General features: G+C 41.2%; 1 protein-coding gene across 2 annotated transcripts in view; it reads left to right on the top strand.

Moving 5' to 3' along the window:
* The first annotated feature begins 454 nt into the window (after positions 1 to 454).
* wdpcp (WD repeat containing planar cell polarity effector) overlaps positions 455 to 21,234 on the top strand; it is a 70,743-nt gene continuing 49,963 nt past the window's right edge. The window contains exons 1-4 of one of the 2 annotated variants that reach the window (XM_053332883.1): positions 455 to 696; positions 12,731 to 12,815; positions 16,693 to 16,737; positions 19,627 to 19,677. In XM_053332883.1, coding sequence (XP_053188858.1) covers positions 12,755 to 12,815; positions 16,693 to 16,737; positions 19,627 to 19,677 — 157 coding nt within the window. In that variant the 5' untranslated portion in view covers positions 455 to 696; positions 12,731 to 12,754. Of the gene's footprint in view, positions 697 to 2,229; positions 2,356 to 12,730; positions 12,816 to 16,692; positions 16,738 to 19,626; positions 19,678 to 21,234 lie in introns of those variants that run through there. The other variant, XM_053332884.1, reaches the window with a different exon arrangement.

Below are 21,234 nucleotides of genomic sequence, written 5' to 3'. Positions count from 1 at the left end.
TTTGCATGTTTTTCTTCTTCCGATACCAATGTCAGAGTAGCTTATGATGTTTGACTGTTGATTCGACAAAGAAACAATTTTTAAGATAGTAGTTTTTGGTCATTTTAGATGAGGATTTGGTTAGTAAGAATCATAGTTAGCTGCCATCGTAGAATTAGTTTACATCTTTAGATTATTTTAGTAGAAAGAGCCTCGACAGAGCCCTTACAGCCTCGACTAAAGGCCAAAAAATGTCATTGACCCTGCAGTGATGAAGTATGATAGACAACTGCCAGGTAAAGGAAATAACAACTGATAGTAGACGACAGAAAGGATTTTTATTTCTACTTCTAGACAGAAGCGCAGTGCACCAGTGGGAGAGGGGAGATATGACACCGGCGTCCATCTCTGAGGTCACGGCAAAGAGAACGAGCCTCTTGGTCCGAGTGCCATCGACGTGCAAACACTCTGTGCCATGTCAACCTGTCAGAGAGAGAGAGAGACAGAGGGAGGCACTGCCCGCTGAGAGGTGTCCGAGGTGTCATGGCCTCGTCTGGGAGGTGACAGACAGCGCGTGTGTGAGTGTGTGACGGGAAAATAAGACTGCTGAGAAGTGTAGGGGACCTTCATCGTGACCTTTCGTTTTGCCAGGGTCCATCTCGCTCTGTGCATCTGACAACAACTTTTAAAGACCTCGTCTCCCTGAGCCCTTGACAGGTGTGTGTGTGTGTCTGTTTGTATGTGTGGTGGAGTACACTGGTAGTGAGAAAGCTTGATCTGAGCTGTATGTTGCTGTGTGCATGCACAGGACATTTTTGTGTTAAAAGGTAAAATTATCTATATGTGCGGACAGATAATCCACCAAAAAGGCAAATTTATGGTTGGATTTTGGTTAAAAGCACTCTGGGTTAGGAGGTAATATAATAAAGAGCTGTTAATATTACTTGGCTGACAGCAATGTGTTTTGAAGTAAGTAAGTCTTCGTCATGGTGTTGCCTCGTTCACAGTCATCACGGTGCTTGACTCCAAAGAGCATCTTTGTCCTCTGAGTAAAAGTGTTTGTTTTATTCACTAAGCAAAGACGCACTCTACGTTTACACATGATAAGAAGGAGGGGCTGTCACTTTTGTACAAAATCAAGTTTGAACGAATACCAAATGTCACGCAATTCATTTGAATGTATTAGAATATCTGCAATACCAGATCCCGAAACCACTAAATTAGTGCCTCAGACGAATTAACATTATTTTACACACACAGTCGGGGTTTGTTGAGGAGGCGTAAGATAATGACCTTATCTTTAACCGTGACCTTACCATCCACGGCGTAGAACCCAAAATATTTCTAGACATTGCTTTTCAGATGACTTGGAGTCATAATTATCTGCTCTGCTTTGCGGCTGCTCTCTGTGTCTTCATTCATTCGCTTAATTTACAGATTGGTCGAGTGGGCATACTATAGCCTACAACACTTCTAGAGTGCCCACTGCTGGATGAAATGGCAAACAACAAAATAAAAAATGTGCTATGGGTTAATTATAGTTTGAAAATGTTTGAATATCGAAAAAAATGACTGCCCTAATAAGAAGTAATACCTGATAGTTAAACCACAAATTTATCAATTTTATATCATGGTGGTCACCACTATTGCAAAGACCCGGGCTTCCACTAAACAGTGTCTACTACTGGGACCCCGGTGAGGTATCATATCTCAGGATTGGCTACTGGTTAAACCATTACTTTAATCATTGATTTAAATGTTAATTTTAGCCAATTTGTACTTTTGTTGATACAAATTCAAAAATGACTGACAAGAAATGGTACCAAAAGCTACTTGGATAGGACACAGTGAAAACTGTCACAGGTACAATTGTGCTCTTCTTTTTACTGAGAGTGTGTTTTTCTTCTTGGACTATATTTCCTTAAAGAAAAACTGATTAAAGATCTGAAGGAATAGATAAGAGTATAAAAATATAGATGGACACCTTTTAGGCTTTAAATCAGTCATATCGACATATATAATGTACTGTAAAGTACTAAACATTTCTTTATGGACATGTATTTGTGTTTGTATGATCATGTTTATCCATCTCTTTTATGCATGTATCTGTGCACTAATATTTCATCATATGTGTGTGAGTGTGTGTGAGTCGGCGTGTGCGTTTTAATGTTTATACTAGTGTTCGTGGTCAGAAGGTGAGGGGCAAACAACAGGGTACCAAACGGCTTTAAAAGAAGAAAATCCAACAACATAAACAAAACCACGGACATTGTGACACGCGTCACCTTCGCTGTGACGGGGGACAGACACCGGAGAGCCACACAGTCCCCGAGAATCTCTTTGAAGTCAGCCAGCAATTGTGCTGCTGGTTTGGCGGTATTGCCTTTCCTGCCCTTGGGCGTTGCTGTAGGGCAGATGCACTCGGCTTTTAGTGAAACACTTGCCAGGATTAGGCCTATTAGTTGAACAGTGGGGAAAGACAACCGTCTGAATGCTGAAATGTAGTCTTCATTTAATGGGTGGGATTGTGAAGGCATCAGGCCAGAGGTCTCTCTTTCTCTTGCTGTCTATTCCAACATTTTTTTTGGCCTAATCAAGACCTGATTGAACATTCTCCACCAAATATCTCTTTTTCTCTGTCTTTTTCTCGGTCTGTCTCAGTCATTACAGCTGCTGTGTTTGTGTTTCTGCTCCAGGCGTTGGGTAAATACCTCTGCTGGAGTAGCCCCCCCGCCCCCATTTCCCACCTTCCTCCCTCCATTACCTCCTCTAATGACGTTTACACATCTGCTTAGAAGAGCCTCCACTCATCTCTCCGTCTCCCTGCGCCTGTCTTTCTCTCACTCACTCTTGTTGCATACACCAACATGTGGACACAGAGACTTGTGAGATAATGCTTGAAATTCTCGATTTCTTGGCTACTGACATTTATCCCTCATTTCAAGGAATTAGTACAATTCAGGAGCACCTAATGTTTTTTCACTATAAATGCACAAAAAAGACACTTAAAGGTATACTATGCAGAGTTAGGCTCATACAAAAGTAATTCCAAGTTTGTGGCAGTGTATTTATCTACAGAGACTCTGCCCTCTGTATTTTCTTATTATTTTGCTGTGTTCATGACACTTCTTGGTGTCACCCTTTGGGAAGTAGGTATGTAGCCCCCAACCAGTAACAGTGCGTAGGGTGCAAGGTCAGGACATGTAGTAACTAGGTTCTCTCTCCTCTGCTCCGCTCTGCTCTCTGTCTCTGTGTCATGGATGTATAAAGAGCAGCAGGTCTGTGTGTCTGTTTAACTAAGAGTAGGTCTGAGCTACACACGCAGAGCAGAGAGGCCACAACGGACCTGATGAAGCTCCGCATTCACACAAAATCCAGCAATGTTGCACCTTCCTGCAGGGTCGTGCGGAGGTGTGGGTGTGTTTATTTGCTCTCTCTTTCTGTTTAGTTGAGCCAGGGTGGAGGGGCTGTGTGTTCACAACTACCAACTGACAAATCTTACATAGTACACCTTTTGATTAGCAGATTCTGAGAAAAAGAACAAAGATGTGCACACACCCTCAAAACATAGTACATGTTCTCTTTGGTTTCAAACTTAGATATCTGCCACTTTTAAGAATTACGTAATTCTGGCAAATAATGCAAAGGTTTTCTTTTCCATACATGATAGTAAACTGAGTATCTTTGGGACTGATGGTTAAATAGAACAAATAATTTGAAGATGCCACTTTAGCGGCTAAGAAGTTGTGATGTGTGTCTTTAAAATGTTCTGTCATATATCACAATAGTCATGATCCTCACTCTCTGTGTTTCCTTGTCAGATCACATTATGAGTATTTCAGACATTAAGATTTTTAAGTGTTTTTATTTTGCTTTTTTTGTTGTTGTTGTGACTTTCATCGTGAAGGACAAAACTAATTTGTGCTCTTTTACTCTGGACGCCTGAACTTTTCAACCCTTTACCTCCACACGCCATCCAAACCTGGAACGGGACTTCAACTGATCTACTGGTTTCTTTTGCACACACACACACACACGCACTCTAAGACACAGACGAACACACATACTCACATCACTCCACAATGAGACTTGCCCAGCGGTCATGTCACTCCGGCTTCATTTTACTGCTGATTGACATGTCCTGTAAAACACACAGACGTACACACACATACACACATACACACATATGCACATGCATACAGAGTGACTATACCTGTCACCTCTCTTGAATAGTATTACCTTTACCTCATTTTGTTCAGCCTGTCCATCACCTCTATTCTTCCTCTGCCAACAGCTTGAATGGGCTCCTGTGGGACTCTCTTAAGTGTATGTGTGCGTGTGTGTGTGTGTGTATGTATGTGTGTGTGTGTGTGTGTGTGTGTGTGTGTGAGAGAGAGTGTGTGAATGAAAGGTTTTCGGCCTGCTGCCTGGCGCCACCTTGCCCACCCTCCACTCTTCTCCACCAAACCTTCTGTCTTGTAATAGAACAGTTGAGTTGAGACGATACACTGTACTTGCCTGTAGTTTTGTGTGTGTGTGTGTGTGTGTGTGTGTGTGCATGTGTCAGTGTATACACCGCCCGCCAGGCCTCGTGGCACTTCCACTCTGAAGAACCGAGTCGTCTCTTGGTCCTCTCTTTTTCTCTTCTCAGCGGGTCGAGTTCTGTGGCGCCTGAGGTCCTCCACAAAACCACAAAAGTAAAGTGACTGAAGAGACAGACAGACAGCGAGGGAGAAAATAAAATGTGACAAGAACATGACAGGAACTGCGAGGCCCCCCACTAGCGACCCCTACAGGCTGCAGTGTGCATAACTCAGTACAGTTTCACAGAACAATTTAGTGACAGTTTTGCTATTTTTGAGCCTCACCAATACAAAAGCTACATATATATTTGGACCATTTATTTCCTAGGCTGAGCACACACACTTATAGGGAAATTACACCTTTTGACTGGAGGTGGGACTAAAGTAGTGGCCTGATTCCAGACCTCTGTATTGCTTCTCACATTTTTTGACCCAAGTCAAATGGGTCTGGTTTTGTGGTGCCCATTTGATGGTCCCATGGTTAGAGAAACAGTTGACTAATTAGAGCATAGTAGGAGGGATTAAGAATTCAGAAATCTTCCTACTTAGCTAGCAGGCTGCCTTCATTCATGAGATCACAGTAACTCCATGTAGATAAATAACAACTCTGAGATCATCAAACGTTTTTTCAATCAATTTGGAAACACAATGCCAGGCTGAATGAGTGAAATTGAAATATCTGATTATTAGGCAACTGAAGTACAGTATCCAAGCAGAGATTGAGTATGTCTAATAAGTTATTGCAAGCTGTCCTTGACATTTGGATATTTCATGTGTAGGCTTATGAAAACTTAAGGATTCATATTCTGAAGATCATGAATGTCAAAGTAACTATTTGTTGGCCAGCAAAGGAAATAAGTCTTTAACATAACTTTTCCTGATCAAGGGAATATTGATATGACAGTGGTATGAGATGAAAGGTCAAGGAGGACACCGAACTCATAAGGAACAATTTTCTGGGACAGTGTGTAAAGTAGTTATCTCTGAACAATAAAATAAACAGTGTAAATAATAGTAGGTGATCATAAATAGCCTCCAGTATCAAAAATCCAATGTGTGTTCTGAAAATATGCTAGATATAACTGATTTCTGTCTTTATAATTGTCTTGTTTGAGTCTCATTAAATGAAGCGGCTCAATGAGTGTTTTATCAGGATTTTTAATAGGAATCCATTTTCTTGAGCTAACACCAACCAATTGTATGAAACATTCCTCAACCTGCATCCTTCAATCTGTCCTCTCCTGCACTTCCTGCCTTGCATGAATGAAGCAAACATATCAGGTTTTCAGCGTATTCGAGGTGAATCAAAATGTGTCACTGTGTGTTTGTCAGTTTGCACGACAAGTCTCCTCTCCAGCACACACCCGCCTTATCTGCTCTCTCAGTGGTCACAGAAGATGTTTTCCCTCAGTTACATTAGACTCATTTCAGAGCTTTGATTCTTTGTTTTATCTGTTTTTTTCCACTTCTAATTTCCTCACTCTTTCTTCAGAGGCATGTCCTTTTGTTTCCAGATTTTGTCGTCCTTTCATTGCCCCTGATAGGACGCTAGAAAGCCAGAGGACTTCTCCCTCAAGGGGTGTAGATAAGCGGTTGTGTGAGTGAGTCAGTGTGTGCATGGTTCCATATGTATGTAAATGTGTGTGCATGTGTACATTTCCTCAGGTATCACAAGGTTAAAAGATAGGAGAGTCTGCACAATAGTGTATATGCGTTTCCATGCATACATACGTGCCTGTGCACCGTATGAGTTCACATATCAGGAGTTTGGGAGATTGGACAGTAGTGTGGGATGGAGGACTGACTTGAGTGCCTGAGCGTGTTTACTGAATCTGTTCGTGCGGTCTGTGATTGAGACTTGGCAGGAACTCCGAGGCACCTCCAGATTGGAAAAATATGCACTCATACACTCACAATTACACAGTGTTACCTGACCTATCTCTGTGTGGATGTACCTACCTGGTCGCTCTTTGTATGTTCTTCATGTTCACCAAGTTTCTCCTCCACAAGCCAAAACAAGACCAAGCAGTAGCTGAGAGAGAGCGTCTGCGAGAGATAAAGTTTGCGGGGGGAAAAATGTCAGAAAATTTTTAAACACTGTACTTGGAGAAAGATGAGACAATAAAATATAAAAGTGGAGTAAAATTGCAGGAGAGAAAGAGAAAATCAGCCAAACTGTCCTTTTGAGAGAGAGGCGACAGAGAATGAAGAGAGTAAAAATTGCCAGAAAGAGAGAGTGAAAGCTTGCAGGCAGGGTCAGAAAGCTTAATGCATTTCTAATAGGGGGTACCTGAGAAAAACATGAGAGACAAGAAAGAGGGGAGGGGAGAAAAAAAATAGCAGAGGGACAAGTAGGCATAGAGATGATAAGTGAAGGTACATGAGGCAAATAATAGAGAGAAAAGGAATAGGGGAGGAAAAAACTGACAGAAAAACTTACACAAAGCCAAGTAGGTGAAGAGAGAAGTGTGTGTGTGTGTGTGTGTGTGTGTGTGTGTGTGTGTGTGTGTGTGTGTGTGTGTGTTCATATTTGGGGGGGGGGGGCAAGGCAAAGCTGTGATGGCCTTGTGTCAGTCACCCTATGGCAGCTCTTTAACCCTGTAATTTACCACATCACTCTTCTCACAGTGATGGGACCACTGCGCCAGCTGACAGCAGTGCCTCTGGCGTGTGTGTTTGTGTGTGTGTGAGAGAGATGGAGAGAGAGAGAGAGCGAGAGGGGGAGAAGAAAAGTTCACACCTGTGAGAAAGGATTCTTGAAATCTCTCTCTGTCTCTCTCTCACTCTCGTTCTCCCTCATTGCAGTGAAGCATTGCAGATCTGGACTGAGGCCTTAACAGACACTGAGGTAATCACCAAATGTGAGTTAATTTGTTTATGGCCTCACATCTGTTGTAACATAAATACTCCTACTGTAAGTACCCCAAACGTATTTCAGAAATCTGCCATCTTAATTAACCATCTTAATGGTGGTGCTTGAAACCTCAGGACCCTCTTGGCACATATGATGTGATGTGTTTAAAGAAATCAACAAAGAGAATGTGTTGGCAGATTGAGATTATGGTAGCTGCATTTTAGCATGGCATGCATCCTATCCACACAAAACAAAAACTACCGTATAAGAGGTTTGGCTAATGTTTTTGTCTGACACCCATTTACCTACATATAAACCATGAGAGCACCCCTCAATATAATGTGATCGCGAGTAACAACACCACTATTAACAGCTTTAAAAATGACCACAGGATTTGAAACAACACTTCAGTGATGTGATTCAGTGTCAACAAAAACTGAACAACAAGTTTGACTAAGATGAGATTTATTGCATTAGAGTGCACACAGGTAGAGTTGAAAGAGAAGAAACCTGTAACTCAGGTATTTTAAGCATTCATGTAGAGTTTGGGGATTTGAGTGTCTGGCTCAAGAACATGTCAACTGGCTCAGATTGAGCTCATCTTGAATTAATTATCAAACCAACCAGCCAACCTGCCAACGAGCTATTAGGAGAGTAAAAAAAATTGCCACATCATACACTTCCTGTCATGTGTCGACATGTCTCTCACCCACCAACTCGATTATTATCTCTATTTTTTATTCATTCTCACCATCATCATCTCATCAAATCTCTCAGAGAGTCTGTTAAATTCCTCCATAATTTTAACGACCCTGTTAAATCAAAGTGCGACCAGATAAAGTCATGTGACAGATCAGTACATAATTTCATTGTAAAAGTAAATACAAATATTTTGATGCTGATTCGGATACACAGTAAATCTTTAAATTAGATTAACAAGTTTAGAGACCACGGCAAAGATGTGCACTCTCTTTGTGTTTAGTCAGATTAGTCAGATGGAGTTAATATGCTATATACTATATAGTATAGAGAACAGGATGTGGAGGACCCAAACGTTAGAAAGGCTGTCAGATTCCAATCAGCTGGATCTCAAGTCTGTTTGTGCCGTATATTCACCTGAATCCACTGCAGCCGGACACGTATACACTCCGAGCACGTATAGAACAAAAGCTCAGTGTTTAGATTCTGTTAGCTTAAATATGTAAATGTCTATTTGATTTCTAGCTGTTGAGAGCCAGAAAGAGTGAGAGATGTGACAGGACTGCAATCCACATATCTTTAGAAAGGCCTCCATTGTTTCTGTCTTTCTCTTTCACTCTGCGAAGCAGTCTCAAATAAATATTTACTTTAAGTTCTGACTCTAAGTGCTCTTCCTCTCTGGCACACATACACACACATATATCAAAGTGTACTCATACAAAGACACTGTCTGTTGCTCTTGGTCCTCTTTGCGCACACATGCACACACTCGCACACAGTAACCACCCAGAGGGGACAGTGAAAGGAGCAGAGAAAGAGACGCAGAGAGCAGACAAGGTCGTGGTTCCTGTGGACTGTCTTTGAAAGAGGAGTCGTATGTTTTCCCTCCCCTCCTTTGATGTTAAAGCAGCCTCTTTACTAGTGTAAAGACAGGGTACAATAACCTAGACCCCCCCCTCCACCACCCTCACCCCTCACCCAAGCTCTCTGTACACTGGCTGTTCACCCCCACAAAGCTCTGCAGGGGCGCAGGTAACCCACAGCAACCTCAGCCAGAAATCAGAATGAGTGTGGCAGCTGTCCAGGACCTGTGCGGCATGCTGTGTGTGTGTGTGTGTGTGTGTGTACTGTATGTAATGTCTGCCAGTGTCTGTTCATGAAAGTGTGTGAGTGCAGTCACTGTACCAGTCCTGCTTCTTTTTTAAAAAACATTTATAAAGTGATACTCAACTTTTTATTTTCATATAAAGTTCTTCATATGAACTTTTCGACTCTCAATTATCATGTGTCCACGTATGCAATACAATTGGTGTTATTACATGTTTTAACAAGTATATAAGAAGTAAATGGTTGAGGTACACAAATATACACACACATCCAGTAAAATAATAAAACACATTTCTTAATTTTTTTAATATTTCAACAAAAGAGAATGGGGCCAAAGTAACAACAGTAAAAGCATGTTCGCCATATCTGAAACGTATTCCAGGTACTGTTAAAGAAACATCGGGTGATGAACTGACAGGTCTGATTGGATTGTAGACAGTGAGCAGGTCACTGATGTGCTACTGAGCCAAACTGTTAAGTGCTTTGAAGTCTACATGTCCAATTTTGGAATTGTTCATAGTGCACTCTGAATCACTGAAGTTGATTGAAGTATTTGAGTGATATGTTTGGCTTTGTGTGTGTGTGTGTGTGTGTATAGGTGCCATATAAAGACTGTTGAGTGGGGGGTTGTTAGACAAACATGTTGATGTGTATGATGTGACCGCATAGAGGAATCACACCCACTGTGAATGGACTCATCTTTACGTCATTACCATTTACCTTAGTACACACCAAGAACACCTCGCCCTGACCAAACTCTATGTCCTCTTATGATTCTCTCTCTCTCTCCTCCCCCCCCCCCCCCCCTCCCCCCCTCTGTCTCTCTGGTTTGTCTGCCTGGATACATATGTGGCCACAGAGCTCACAGACACACATATCGTTCTTATCCGACACACGCTCACCCATTTGCTCTCTCATTTTCTATATCTCTGTCAGTCCCCTTGTTTCTTCTATTCTGCCATAAACTCCCTGAGACCCCAACAGCTTCGCAGAACAAGGTCTCAAGAACTTTTAGGCGAGCCAGACTGGCAATAACTAAATGAAAGCTGGCTGAAATGAGGTTTTCCCTCCAAAAGGGCTGACTTCCTCTAAAAAAGCTGGTTAGGAGAGGATGAAAGAATCCTCTTATGTCAGTAAACTCGTTACGCCGTTGCTGCCATGCCATGCTAGCCCCAGCGTTTCCATGGCACCCGGTGTTATCTGTGTGTATTTTTGTTGGGACTTGTAGTTTTGGGGGTTGAGTGGCAAAATGAGATTCCCCCCACCACACACACACACACACACCAGGAGGAGCAAGAGGGGAAAGATAAGAGAGAGTCCCCTCTCAGCGTTAACGAGAGAAAATAAGAGAGAGAGGCTGGAGAGCATTAGCTGCACAGATAGAGAAATGAATGGCCGACACAGCAATACTGCTACACCTTTGCTACTCTCTACAGAGTTTCTGCACTGGCCTGTGTTGAGCATCCTCTCCTCACACACATTAAGCTATGCTGATCTGAGTCCATCCCATGTAGTATGTAATTCTAACCAAGTCCTTAAATGTCTCATACTGTTTAATCTCTGGTGTCAACATAACTGCAGATTGCATGTAGGGACCAGTTCATAAAAAATTTAAAGAAATAGAAATCTTTGTTTTGCAAATGATAACACAAATCCCCCAAAACCAAACCGTCTCATAAAAACTCAGAACTTTACAGAACTTGGCCTACAGTAAGTGACAGTAATATGAGTATTAATATACCATGAATATAGCAATGGTATTTGCAGCTGCAGTTCCGCAGCAGTGTATTAAAACATCATGTTTGCTTATCTGTTTATAATTTTTTGGGACAACACACAAACATCATCATCTTTGTTGTCAGTAACATGTATTGCCAGTAGAGGCAAGAGGTGTAGTTGCAATAGTACCAATTGAAGTAGTTGGATTAATATCAGTGGTTGTGGCAGGAGTAGTGATGTTGTAGTTATTTTAATGCTGGTAATAGTTGTAGCATAGGGTAATAACTAGTAGAAGTGGTAGTTCAAGTAACAGTAGTTGTATGCACATATGTATGTAATATTTTATTCATTCCTCAGCAGGAAATTCCTTTATCACTGAAACACCACAAGTAGTTGTACCAAACACATCAACAACATACAAAAGCAAACCATCAAAAGTACAGGGGAAACCCAGGATAGAAGAAAGCAATGGCTCAACCCTCCAGAAACATAAGTTAACAGATTGCAGAATAAAACCTTAAATAAAGAAGCAAAGATAACCAGCGCATGTTGAGGACCTGTCCTATTTTCATTAGCTGATGTGAGGAATGCTGTCTGCTTTGTCTGAGCTGTCAGCGCCAAAGTGTGCGTCCGTCGTTGCACATTTGTGATGTGTGAATGACGGTACGAACATCACCGCCCGTGACCTTGGCTGAGTGTCAGCCTGAGTTCATGTACGTGTCAGTTTGTCTCTCTGTCACTTTGTCTTTAATTAGTTTTTTGGTCAAAATATGCGTGCATACCCGCAGTGCTTCCACTACTATTACTCCAGCTTACTCGTAATACAGGTACAACAGGTAAAGGAAAGGAAAGTTGGTGCTGCAGAAGAGTATTATGTTACATCACCATTGTCACTGTTTTTTAAAGCCCTCAACCTTTATCGTTACTGGTACAACAAATACTTCATAATTACTACTATTGCTATGTTTACTACTAAAACCACTACAAATGCAACAATGACTACTAATACTGTTACCACTATGGGAACATAGTGGTAACATGGGAATATGGGAACACAATATTTTTGCATAACTGCATATCAGTGTCTAATGCACACCTGGTACGCAGTTAGAGAGAAAAATGAAAACATTTTTAATTGTTAATTGCTTCCTCTTGTACACTTGACAAAATCCAAAGCACAACATTAGGTTTGCATACCCAAATCAGTTTGATATTTTCATTTTTTTGAATAGCTTGTCTAATTCAAGGACAGGCAAAGAATGCACAGACATCTTTAGGTTGAGTGCAGTCTCTCTGTTCTCTATTATATTGGTGCATATTGGACAACATATATAGCAATACTGATAGGTATCTGATAGGCCAACATCAGCTGACTAACATATTGATCAGACTCTACTAAGATATGAAGAAGTCTATCAAGAAAGTATACTCATGCTTCTGTGACCTTTTCATTAAATTGTATTTTCACTGTCCTCCATCAGCTCTGAGGTCACGGAGGTACACTATCCTGTCCTGCTCTGTCATTTGCGTTATAGTTTGAGCACCCAGAATATTTGGGATTTTATCTGGGTAACAGTCGAGCCATCCCGCCTGTTCGTCATACAACATCGTATATGTGTGTGTGAGCACGTGCGCCTACATGCTTGCTTTGTTTGACCCTTAGGCCTATTTATGTCAATCTATTATGTCGTCTCGTCAAGATACGCATCTGTGGTTGTGTTTGGTCTGCTTTGTCTCTTTCTCCTCCTTTCATTCATTTCTCTCTCTCTCTCTGTCGTCCCCTCCGCAGACTCGGGTTACACTCCTCCATCAGATGGCGTTCTGCCTGGCTGAGCTGCACTTGTGGTCCACCAAGAGCTCACTCCAAGTCAAAGGTAGAACTTATCAACAAGTTCAATCTCCCTCTCGATAATTGTCCTGTTCCTCTCACTCCGTCTTGCTCCATCTCTTCCTGTCATCGCTCACTTTGTTTTCACACCCTCTCTCCACCTTCCTGATATCTGCTCTAACAATCAGACTCCCAGTCAACACCAATTCTCTGTCTGTTTTCACTTTCTCTTTACTCACTTCAAATTCTCATGCAATCAGTGTGTTTTATTGCATTACACAACATTCTTTTTATTATTATTATTACAACATTTTACTGTATATACATTGTTTGAGGTGTAGTTGTTTAGCATGACAAGCAAGGGAAGGAAACCCATGAGAAATGTTCTCTTTAGACCACACACACTGGAGCTCATGTTAACAAAGGGATGCCACCATTTCATATCTGTTGCCCAGTAAAAATGCATTTCCACAAGCATATCATCTTTACCTGTCCTGCCTAGTACTAAAGTTCACAAATTTCATGTTTCATGTTAGAATCAAGTATAAGTCAGACTAACATGCAATAAAATGAACTACAGCAGAACAAAACAGGAGTAAAACCTTAAGTAAACCAACAAAGATCATCATCCTTTGCACAACATAACCCATAACTCTGATGGACTCAGAATTAAAAAAAATGTTTTATTCAGTTCATCTGTTGATTGCTGGGGTTAGGGTTAGGGTTAGGGTTAGATTACATCATGCTGGCTCTCAGCTCTCAGCTTTACAGGTATGTCTAAAAAAAACAAACCTACATTGTTGGCACATTGATCTATCAGCAATGTGCTTTTAACATTATAAAACAGGTTGTGTCAGATTCAATGTATGTTAAGAATGGTAGGCACTAGACCTGCAATGATTGAAAAAATTGATCAGCATCTAATGTGATAATTGATTGATTGGTGTAAATCATCTTAAGAAAAGTGCTAAAATCCTCTGGTTGGTTTGTTTTTTGTAGGTTCGGACATCTTGGTCAACATTTTTCACCATTTACTGACATTTAATAGCTCAAACATCAATCTATTTAGCATAAAAATAATCAACAGATTAATTGATATGGAAAATAATCGAGCACACATTTCACATTTGATGATAAATTCCTTGAAGCACATCTAATAATGATTTTTCTATTGTTGGATACTTCTTACAAACAGCGTTGTACTGACATGACTTTGAGAAGATATTTCAGTAAGTGCACATGGATCATTTCATTCAGCTGCATGTTGCCATGGTGAACAAAGAGATGAACGTTAGCCTGGCAACCAATCGTTCCTTTTCTGGCCAAGTGGGTGTGGTCTAAGTTTGACTTTTCTGGCAGTTTTTGTGCAGCCTGCTCATCACCTATCAGTCCATCTCTTGTGTCAGACGGAAATGCTCTGTTTCTCCATTTTCTTGTTTTCTCCTCCCTTCCATTCTGTTTTGTCTTTCACAGTCTGCTGAGTTTTAGACGAAGATAGTGTCTCTCTGAGGCTGACTGTGTGTGTATTTGTGTGCATATACTGTATGTGTGTAAGTCTGTGTGTGTGTATACACAAAGGTAAGACGGGGTGTGTATCCTAGGTGACACATCCTTATTTGTTTGTTGTTTTTTTTTTCTTCCTGCTGTGTGTGTCGTCTGCTATCTTGGAAAAATGTGGATGGATACGAGCGAAGAAGCCTGGTCGCTGAGGTGTGACACACCCTATCACCACCTTCCTTTCATCGTATACATCCACCCTAAAACAGGAGTATGGATTCATAACACCAGCATCTATAATGCAGTGAAACAAATGTTTTCTATGCTGTTTGTGTGTATATCTTACATGTGATTGCCATGTTTATACAGCTCCCACAAGCCTTCTACTGTTGGCCAATGAGCAGCTTCACAGATGTAGTTTATTCAGTACTTCTTGTATTTCCTCAACAGAAATCATTGCAGGAGGGAAAAAGAGCTATTCATGCATTAAACCCACACAGATGGTAACTGAAGATTCAGATTTAACCTGGTGACCTTTTTGTCTTTCCTTCCTATATGCTGCTGCTGCCTGACTGTGATGCTCTATTGTTAAATAAAGGATTTTAGTTCATGGAAAGTTCCCACAAATATACTGTAGCTACAAAGTTATTGAACTGAACTGAAAACTGAAGCCATATCTAATGCAAATGCTTGTAGCCGAGCTGTGAGGAAAGACGTTGAACATCCCATTATAGTTGTGGTTTGTGCTGAGAAAAATATATGCATCTCTATCTTGTTAGATGCTCGACTGTTTTCACCAGCGTCGTTACCCTACCTCTGCTGTATCATGCTGGGCAAAAGTGGCTAAATGCAAAGAATTGGGACTTAAGACTCAGTAAGTGTGAAAATGACTGAGTATTTGCCAATGTGAATACAAAAAGTATTGCTTAATGCTTTTATACAAATGTTTTAGAAACACTTAAAACGTTGTCTATATACAAAGAAACGTGATTGATTGATATTAGTATTTGCAGATACTCGAGCTTAAAACCATTAGCCGTTATCAATCGGAACATTGAACCATTTCGTGTGTGTTTCGTATCGGTGCAGTATAGGGCTGGGTATCGTTTAAAATATTACAAGACCAGTACCAATCCAAGTACCCTTAAAGTGATACCGATACCATTTCAGCACTTCATTCAATACCCATTACACATATTGTGCACTTTCTTTTATCTGGTGTAACAGGCGTATACTGTAGTCACACTTTATAGCGTTAAGGTGGCATCTTGGCTGCTGAACTGCTAAGCGTGCTAACTCAAATTCACCATGACTTCACCACCACAGACGGGTTGTAGCTGCTGTGGCAGTGAGCCAATCACATGTCGCATTAAATCGAAGAACGCTTGCTGTTGATTGGCTGTGAGCAAATCCACACAAATAGTCATATTTTCTAGCTGTTCGTGCAAAAAGGATCAATTGCAGGTATCGTTTGACAGGAGACGTATCGATTCTACTTGATATCGACTTATTTCAGTCAATACCTTAAAAGGTATCGAGTACCGATACCCAGCCCTAGTGCGGATAAAGAATGAGTCTGCATGTAACTTTATTTACTTGTTTACTATGAAAATCCCCATTTGCAAACACATAATTAGTTAGGAGTGCATCAGTATGCAGGTCCACTATACATGGTGTGTGTGTGTGTGTTTCAGTTTGTGTGTGTGTGTGTGTGTGTCTGTCTGCCATCAGCTCCCCTGTTGTATTAGTGTGACCTGGCCTCAGGAACAGCAGCAGCAGCAGCAACAGTAGTGGAGTGATAAAGAAACGATGTGTTGTGCGAATCTGAGTCTGCTTATGGTTTTGGGCCTGCAGGAATAACATTGAAAAAAAAAAGAAGCTCAGCTCAGCAAATTTGTGTGCGTATGTGTGTATATCAGTCTGTATGTGCGTTTTGCATGCTGTGTGCATGTTGAGCATATGTGTGTGTGTGTGTTTCAGCTGAAGTGGTGTGTCGACTTTTAAATGTATATATCACACGTGTGTAAATCACAGTCTGTCCCTCAGGTGGGATAGGTTAAGGCACATTCCTGTCTTTATTAATACCCTCCTCCATTCTTGTTCGGACCCCCGCACCTTCCCCCTAGCCCACCTTAACACACCCCCACCACCCTCCTCCTCCCTCCCAGGGTCTTATCTAAACCATGGTGCTGGCAGACGGGACAGGCCACTGGCTGATAGCGATTGTTTATCCCACGGTGCGAAATTGCTGATCTGTCTTCTGCTTTTTCCCTGACAGCTAGATGTTCATCTCTCTCTCTCTCTCTCTCTCTCTCTCTCTCTCTCTCTCTCTCTCTCTCTCTCTCTCTCTCTCTCTCTCTCTCTCTCTCTCTCTCTCTCTCTCTCTCTCTCTCTCTCTCTCTCTCTCTCTCTCTCTCACCCCACAGATACAGATATTGGCACCTATCAGTACTACGATAAAGGAGAGCCAGGTAAATAGCGTTTATATTGGATGTCTGTTTGTGTTTAAGATAAGTTGCATTTGTCTTGTTTTTGGGAATGTATGTGATTTCCTTATATATGAAGAAGGGCTTTTTGCTGCCTCCTGTGCTCACATAAGCTGTAACCACACACACACACAGACACAGACACACACAAACATTTAAAGATTATTAGTCCTACGTATTATTGGTATTTCAGAGTCTTACACCCTTTAACCACACATACTTACTTGTCCACACAGAGGCTATTAGTATGTAGGATTTACACCCTAAAACCTTATATACACATGCACATACCACACACACACACACACACACACACACACACACACACACACATACTCATGCACACAGGTTATTAGGCCTCCGTGGTTCTATCTCTTACACTCCCTGTGTTGCTGTTGACCCGGGGTCCTGCCACACAGCGATAGGAAAACTAAACTGTTGACTTTCTCCTAGATCACATAGCAAGAGGCCCCATGTAGTCCAGCCTCATATTGCTTCAGGCCAGGAGGCTTCCCTTACCATCAGGATGTGCTCAAATCGCTCCCCCACGGTCCTAGCAGTGTAGCGACGGGCTGTCTCATCCTTTTCTTTTTTTCTTTTTTTCATTTTTTTTCTCCAGTGTGTATTAATATGGCTACACTGTCGCTATATCAACATCACTCGCATCACTAACCTAATCTGTATGGAAATGATGCATTTTAGGGGCATTTTCGGTTTTGTTTTATTTGTATAACACCCTTAAAAAAAAAAAGATAATGAATCTCAAATTATTCGAGCATTTTCAATAATTCTCTTAACTTTTTTTCAAGCTGTAACTTCACAATTACAGTTCAAAATAAGATGACTTTAGCTTTGTCCAAATTCTAGTACATTTTGCACACAAAAAGTATAAATATGATATACTACAAGTGTGTACTGTCAGTATGTAGAGTGCAATGTACGTACCATAGACAGGTATGATTGGACTTTCACGTCCAAGATTCAAAGTAATCTTACAAACAGTTGCTTATTTACACATTCAGCTGATGAGAAGCAGCACTGGCATTTATTTGGAAGTTGTGTTACTGGCCATCTGGCAAACTAAAATATAATATTCACTCTTCTTTATATCTCTATTTTGGTCTCCACCAACTCCTGAGGGAAATGACTATGTTCACGTGCTAGTCGCTGTCTTTACCTGTCTGCTGTTTGGTGCTTGGCAGAAAGTGGTTAGCAGGTTCATCAGAGCTTGAATCAAAACAGTAAAGGTAGAGGACAAAAAACCAAAACAAGGAGCTGAAAGACACTGAAACACTCTGAGCTGAGGAGAGGGAGGCAGTAGAGTTTGGATATAATTCTCTGAGAGTTTGTCACTATGAGCGACACCTTTTACATCACACATAATCCTTTGAGCCATTGTTAATATAAATTATTGATTAGAGCAGCGTTGAGTTGTCATTTGCCATCTTGTTACATTCTTTCTCCTCTTACAGACATCTCTCTCTTCATTTCCATTTCCCTCCATCAATTCTGTGTATTTTTCAGTGTCTCTTTCTCTTATCTGCTCATTTTTCTCTTTGTTACGATGCCTGTCTTGTATTCTTATGCCTCTCTTTCATTGATTTCCTTCTCTTTGTCTTTTTCTTTTCTCTCACCACGTATGTTTTGTTCTTTCTCATTTGTGTACAGTATGTCTCCCCTTCTCTCTCCCTCTCTCCCTCTCTCCCTCTCTCCCTCTCTCCCTCTCTCTCCCTCTCTCTCTCTCTCTCGCTCTCTCATCATGGGGCTCTCTCCCTTCTCTCTCATCTGAGAAGCTGCCTTCTCTTTCATTCCAATCTTCAGTGGAGAGACGATGCTCTCGCTCCAAATCCTTTCATTTGGAGGATTACTAAAGTGTGGCTTGATATCAGAGTGGAGGGGAGGAGAGGAGGAGGAGGGGAGAGACGGAGCAGGGGGAGCAGAATCACCATCCAAAAGTATCACAACATTTTCACACAGGATTGTAATGATAGCTCAGGTCATGATTCCATTGCATATACAGTAGATTATGTTAGATTAAACTGTGTTTGATATTTTGCATGGGCACTGTGGCATTCAGCTTGAACAAATGAAGAATAAAGTGTGTGTCGTGTTGAGCTGCACTGTGAAAAATTACATTTCTTAACAATATCTTACCTTTTTATATTGGCTCCTTCCAAGCGAAGATCCCTGTGGCCCATATTGCTTTTAAACTAAAGGCAGTGTTTTCTACTTTTTTTCATACATATATGTATAACTAATATTTAGGAAACACTCATATGAGCATAACATATCAAAATATATACAACATCCTATATGTCACTGTGACTGTTTGGCTGCAGATGAAACGGTCTTGTTCTACAGTAGTTAATTGGTATCAAGTTAATTTAAATCCTTTGAACATCTGTTTGTTGTATGTCTTTGCCTCAGCGAAAAGCAAAATGTTAGTTCCACATCTCACCACTAGAGGGAGACCCAGGCTCATTGGAGCGGCTCCGGGGGTCCCCAGCAGCCAAAACCCCCCCAGCCCTCCCCACCCAGCCCCGGAGCAGGTGCCCATGTCTGGGCCTGTCTGGCCCCTCACCCCCTTATCTGATTAATACTACTAATCCTGGAGGTGTTCCTGCCTGCCAGAGGGGCCGGCCACCAGACTGGCCACTTTCTTGCTTACAGTGACCGGGCCATGAGGCATGGTTGTAGGTTTTACTTTGCCAAAACGGCCACTTGGAGTTATGGCAATGTTTGAGCTCCAGCTTTATTATCTGTTACTCTGTTTTTTTTGTAGGAATCACATACACATGTCCTGTACACCTTACTATTTTCATGTATGAATTGTAAATCAAAGCCTTCATTTGGCCTCTTTTTCTTTCCCCCCAGTCAATCCCCAGAAACATCACTACTACAATGAGAAACTCCAGTTCAGTGAGGGTAAGTTTCCAACAGATAAAACTCATTGTGAGAGATGATTTTGTCCTTCATATCCAAACGTGTGTGTCTGTGTGTTTGGGGCTCTAATCATCTTACCAGTGGATGACCATCTTCCAGAAATCGTTGTCCTCGTCAATCAACTGTCCCACATCCTCTGTTCTCTCCCTCTCTCTCCCTCTCTCTGCTTCTCACTCAGTAGTGGAATACAAACACCCTTATCAGGAGACGAACACTCATCCTCCTGCCCTCCTCTCCCTCCTCTCTCCCCTGACACCCCCCCCCATACACACACACACACACACACACACACACACACACACACCCTCCCCACCCTCATTTGCATGCATCTGTTTACCTCCTCTTCCCACTCATTCTTAATAGAGAACCCCACTCCTTAATGGTTCCTTTCAGTAAAGATGAAAAGGGAGACTGTAAAATAAACAGATAGGGTGAGTGATTGCACCATATTGAAAACAGCAGTCCTTCCTTCCCCTCTTTCCTTCACTGAAGTTCATGTATATGCGTAGGCAAGAGCAGATGCACAAATTCAATTAGCTGTTTTTTTCTTCTTCTTTTTTTTTCATATCCTTCTTCCCTCCCTCTGTTTAACCACTAGAGATGGAGGGGGAAATTAAAATGAAGGGGCCTCGGCGTGGCACGTGTTGAGATATGTGCTGCTAACTGTGAGGTTGCATTTGGGAGATAACTAAAGAGTGCCAAAAGTCCTCACGATTAAGTATTTCCTTCTCCTTAAGGACCAGTTTGTGTGTGTGTTTTTATGAAGGGACATTTTGCCTTCAGTAGGATATTTTGACTCCTTTTACTGGCTACTTCAATCTTAAAGCAGCAGCTGCTTTGGGGATATGGTAGTCAGTAGTATAAAAATACACTAATGTGGTTTTTATAGAGCCGTTATAGTTTTACATTGGGGTTTAAATATAAATGTAAACAAGTGATTCAGCTAATGGCACCAGAAGTACTTAAATTAACTCATAGGGCGATATGAATCCTGAATGTCCACATTGAGAGGATATATCACGGCTTTGTTGATAATGAGCTGTTGTAGCTTCTCATTTTCTAATAGTTAAAAGATTGCAGGTATTTAGTATTGAGGCCCTTGCTAGTGCCCCAACTAGTAAATCTTTGATAATTGATTAACCTGTTAATTGTTTTTCTAATTGAGCGATTCATTGTTTAGTTTATAAATTGACAGAATAAAACTGAAAACGAATCAATTTATAGTGATAGGAAATTAAAAAAGCAGCAAATCTGGAGCTGGAACCAGCAAATATTTGTGAATTATTCTCGATAAATGACAAAATAAATGATTAATCGACATACGGTAGATGTTTAATAATTTTCTGTCATCCAGTTAAATGTTTCAACTCTAATTAGGAGATGATGTTAGCTTCTGTGCTCAAGCAAAAGTTCATGAATGCCTCAAAGTTTCTAGGTAAATTGCGCCATTATTTTGTGAACATTTAAAAACATTGTCAGTATTGCCTTTTAGGATACCTACCCCATGTACCTGCGGCTCTTTATTGCACCGGACCGTCC

This window comes from Scomber japonicus, chromosome 14 (assembly GCF_027409825.1).
Source record: "Scomber japonicus isolate fScoJap1 chromosome 14, fScoJap1.pri, whole genome shotgun sequence".
NCBI lineage: Eukaryota > Metazoa > Chordata > Actinopteri > Scombriformes > Scombridae > Scomber > Scomber japonicus.
This window is presented reverse-complemented; position numbering and strand designations above follow the sequence as displayed.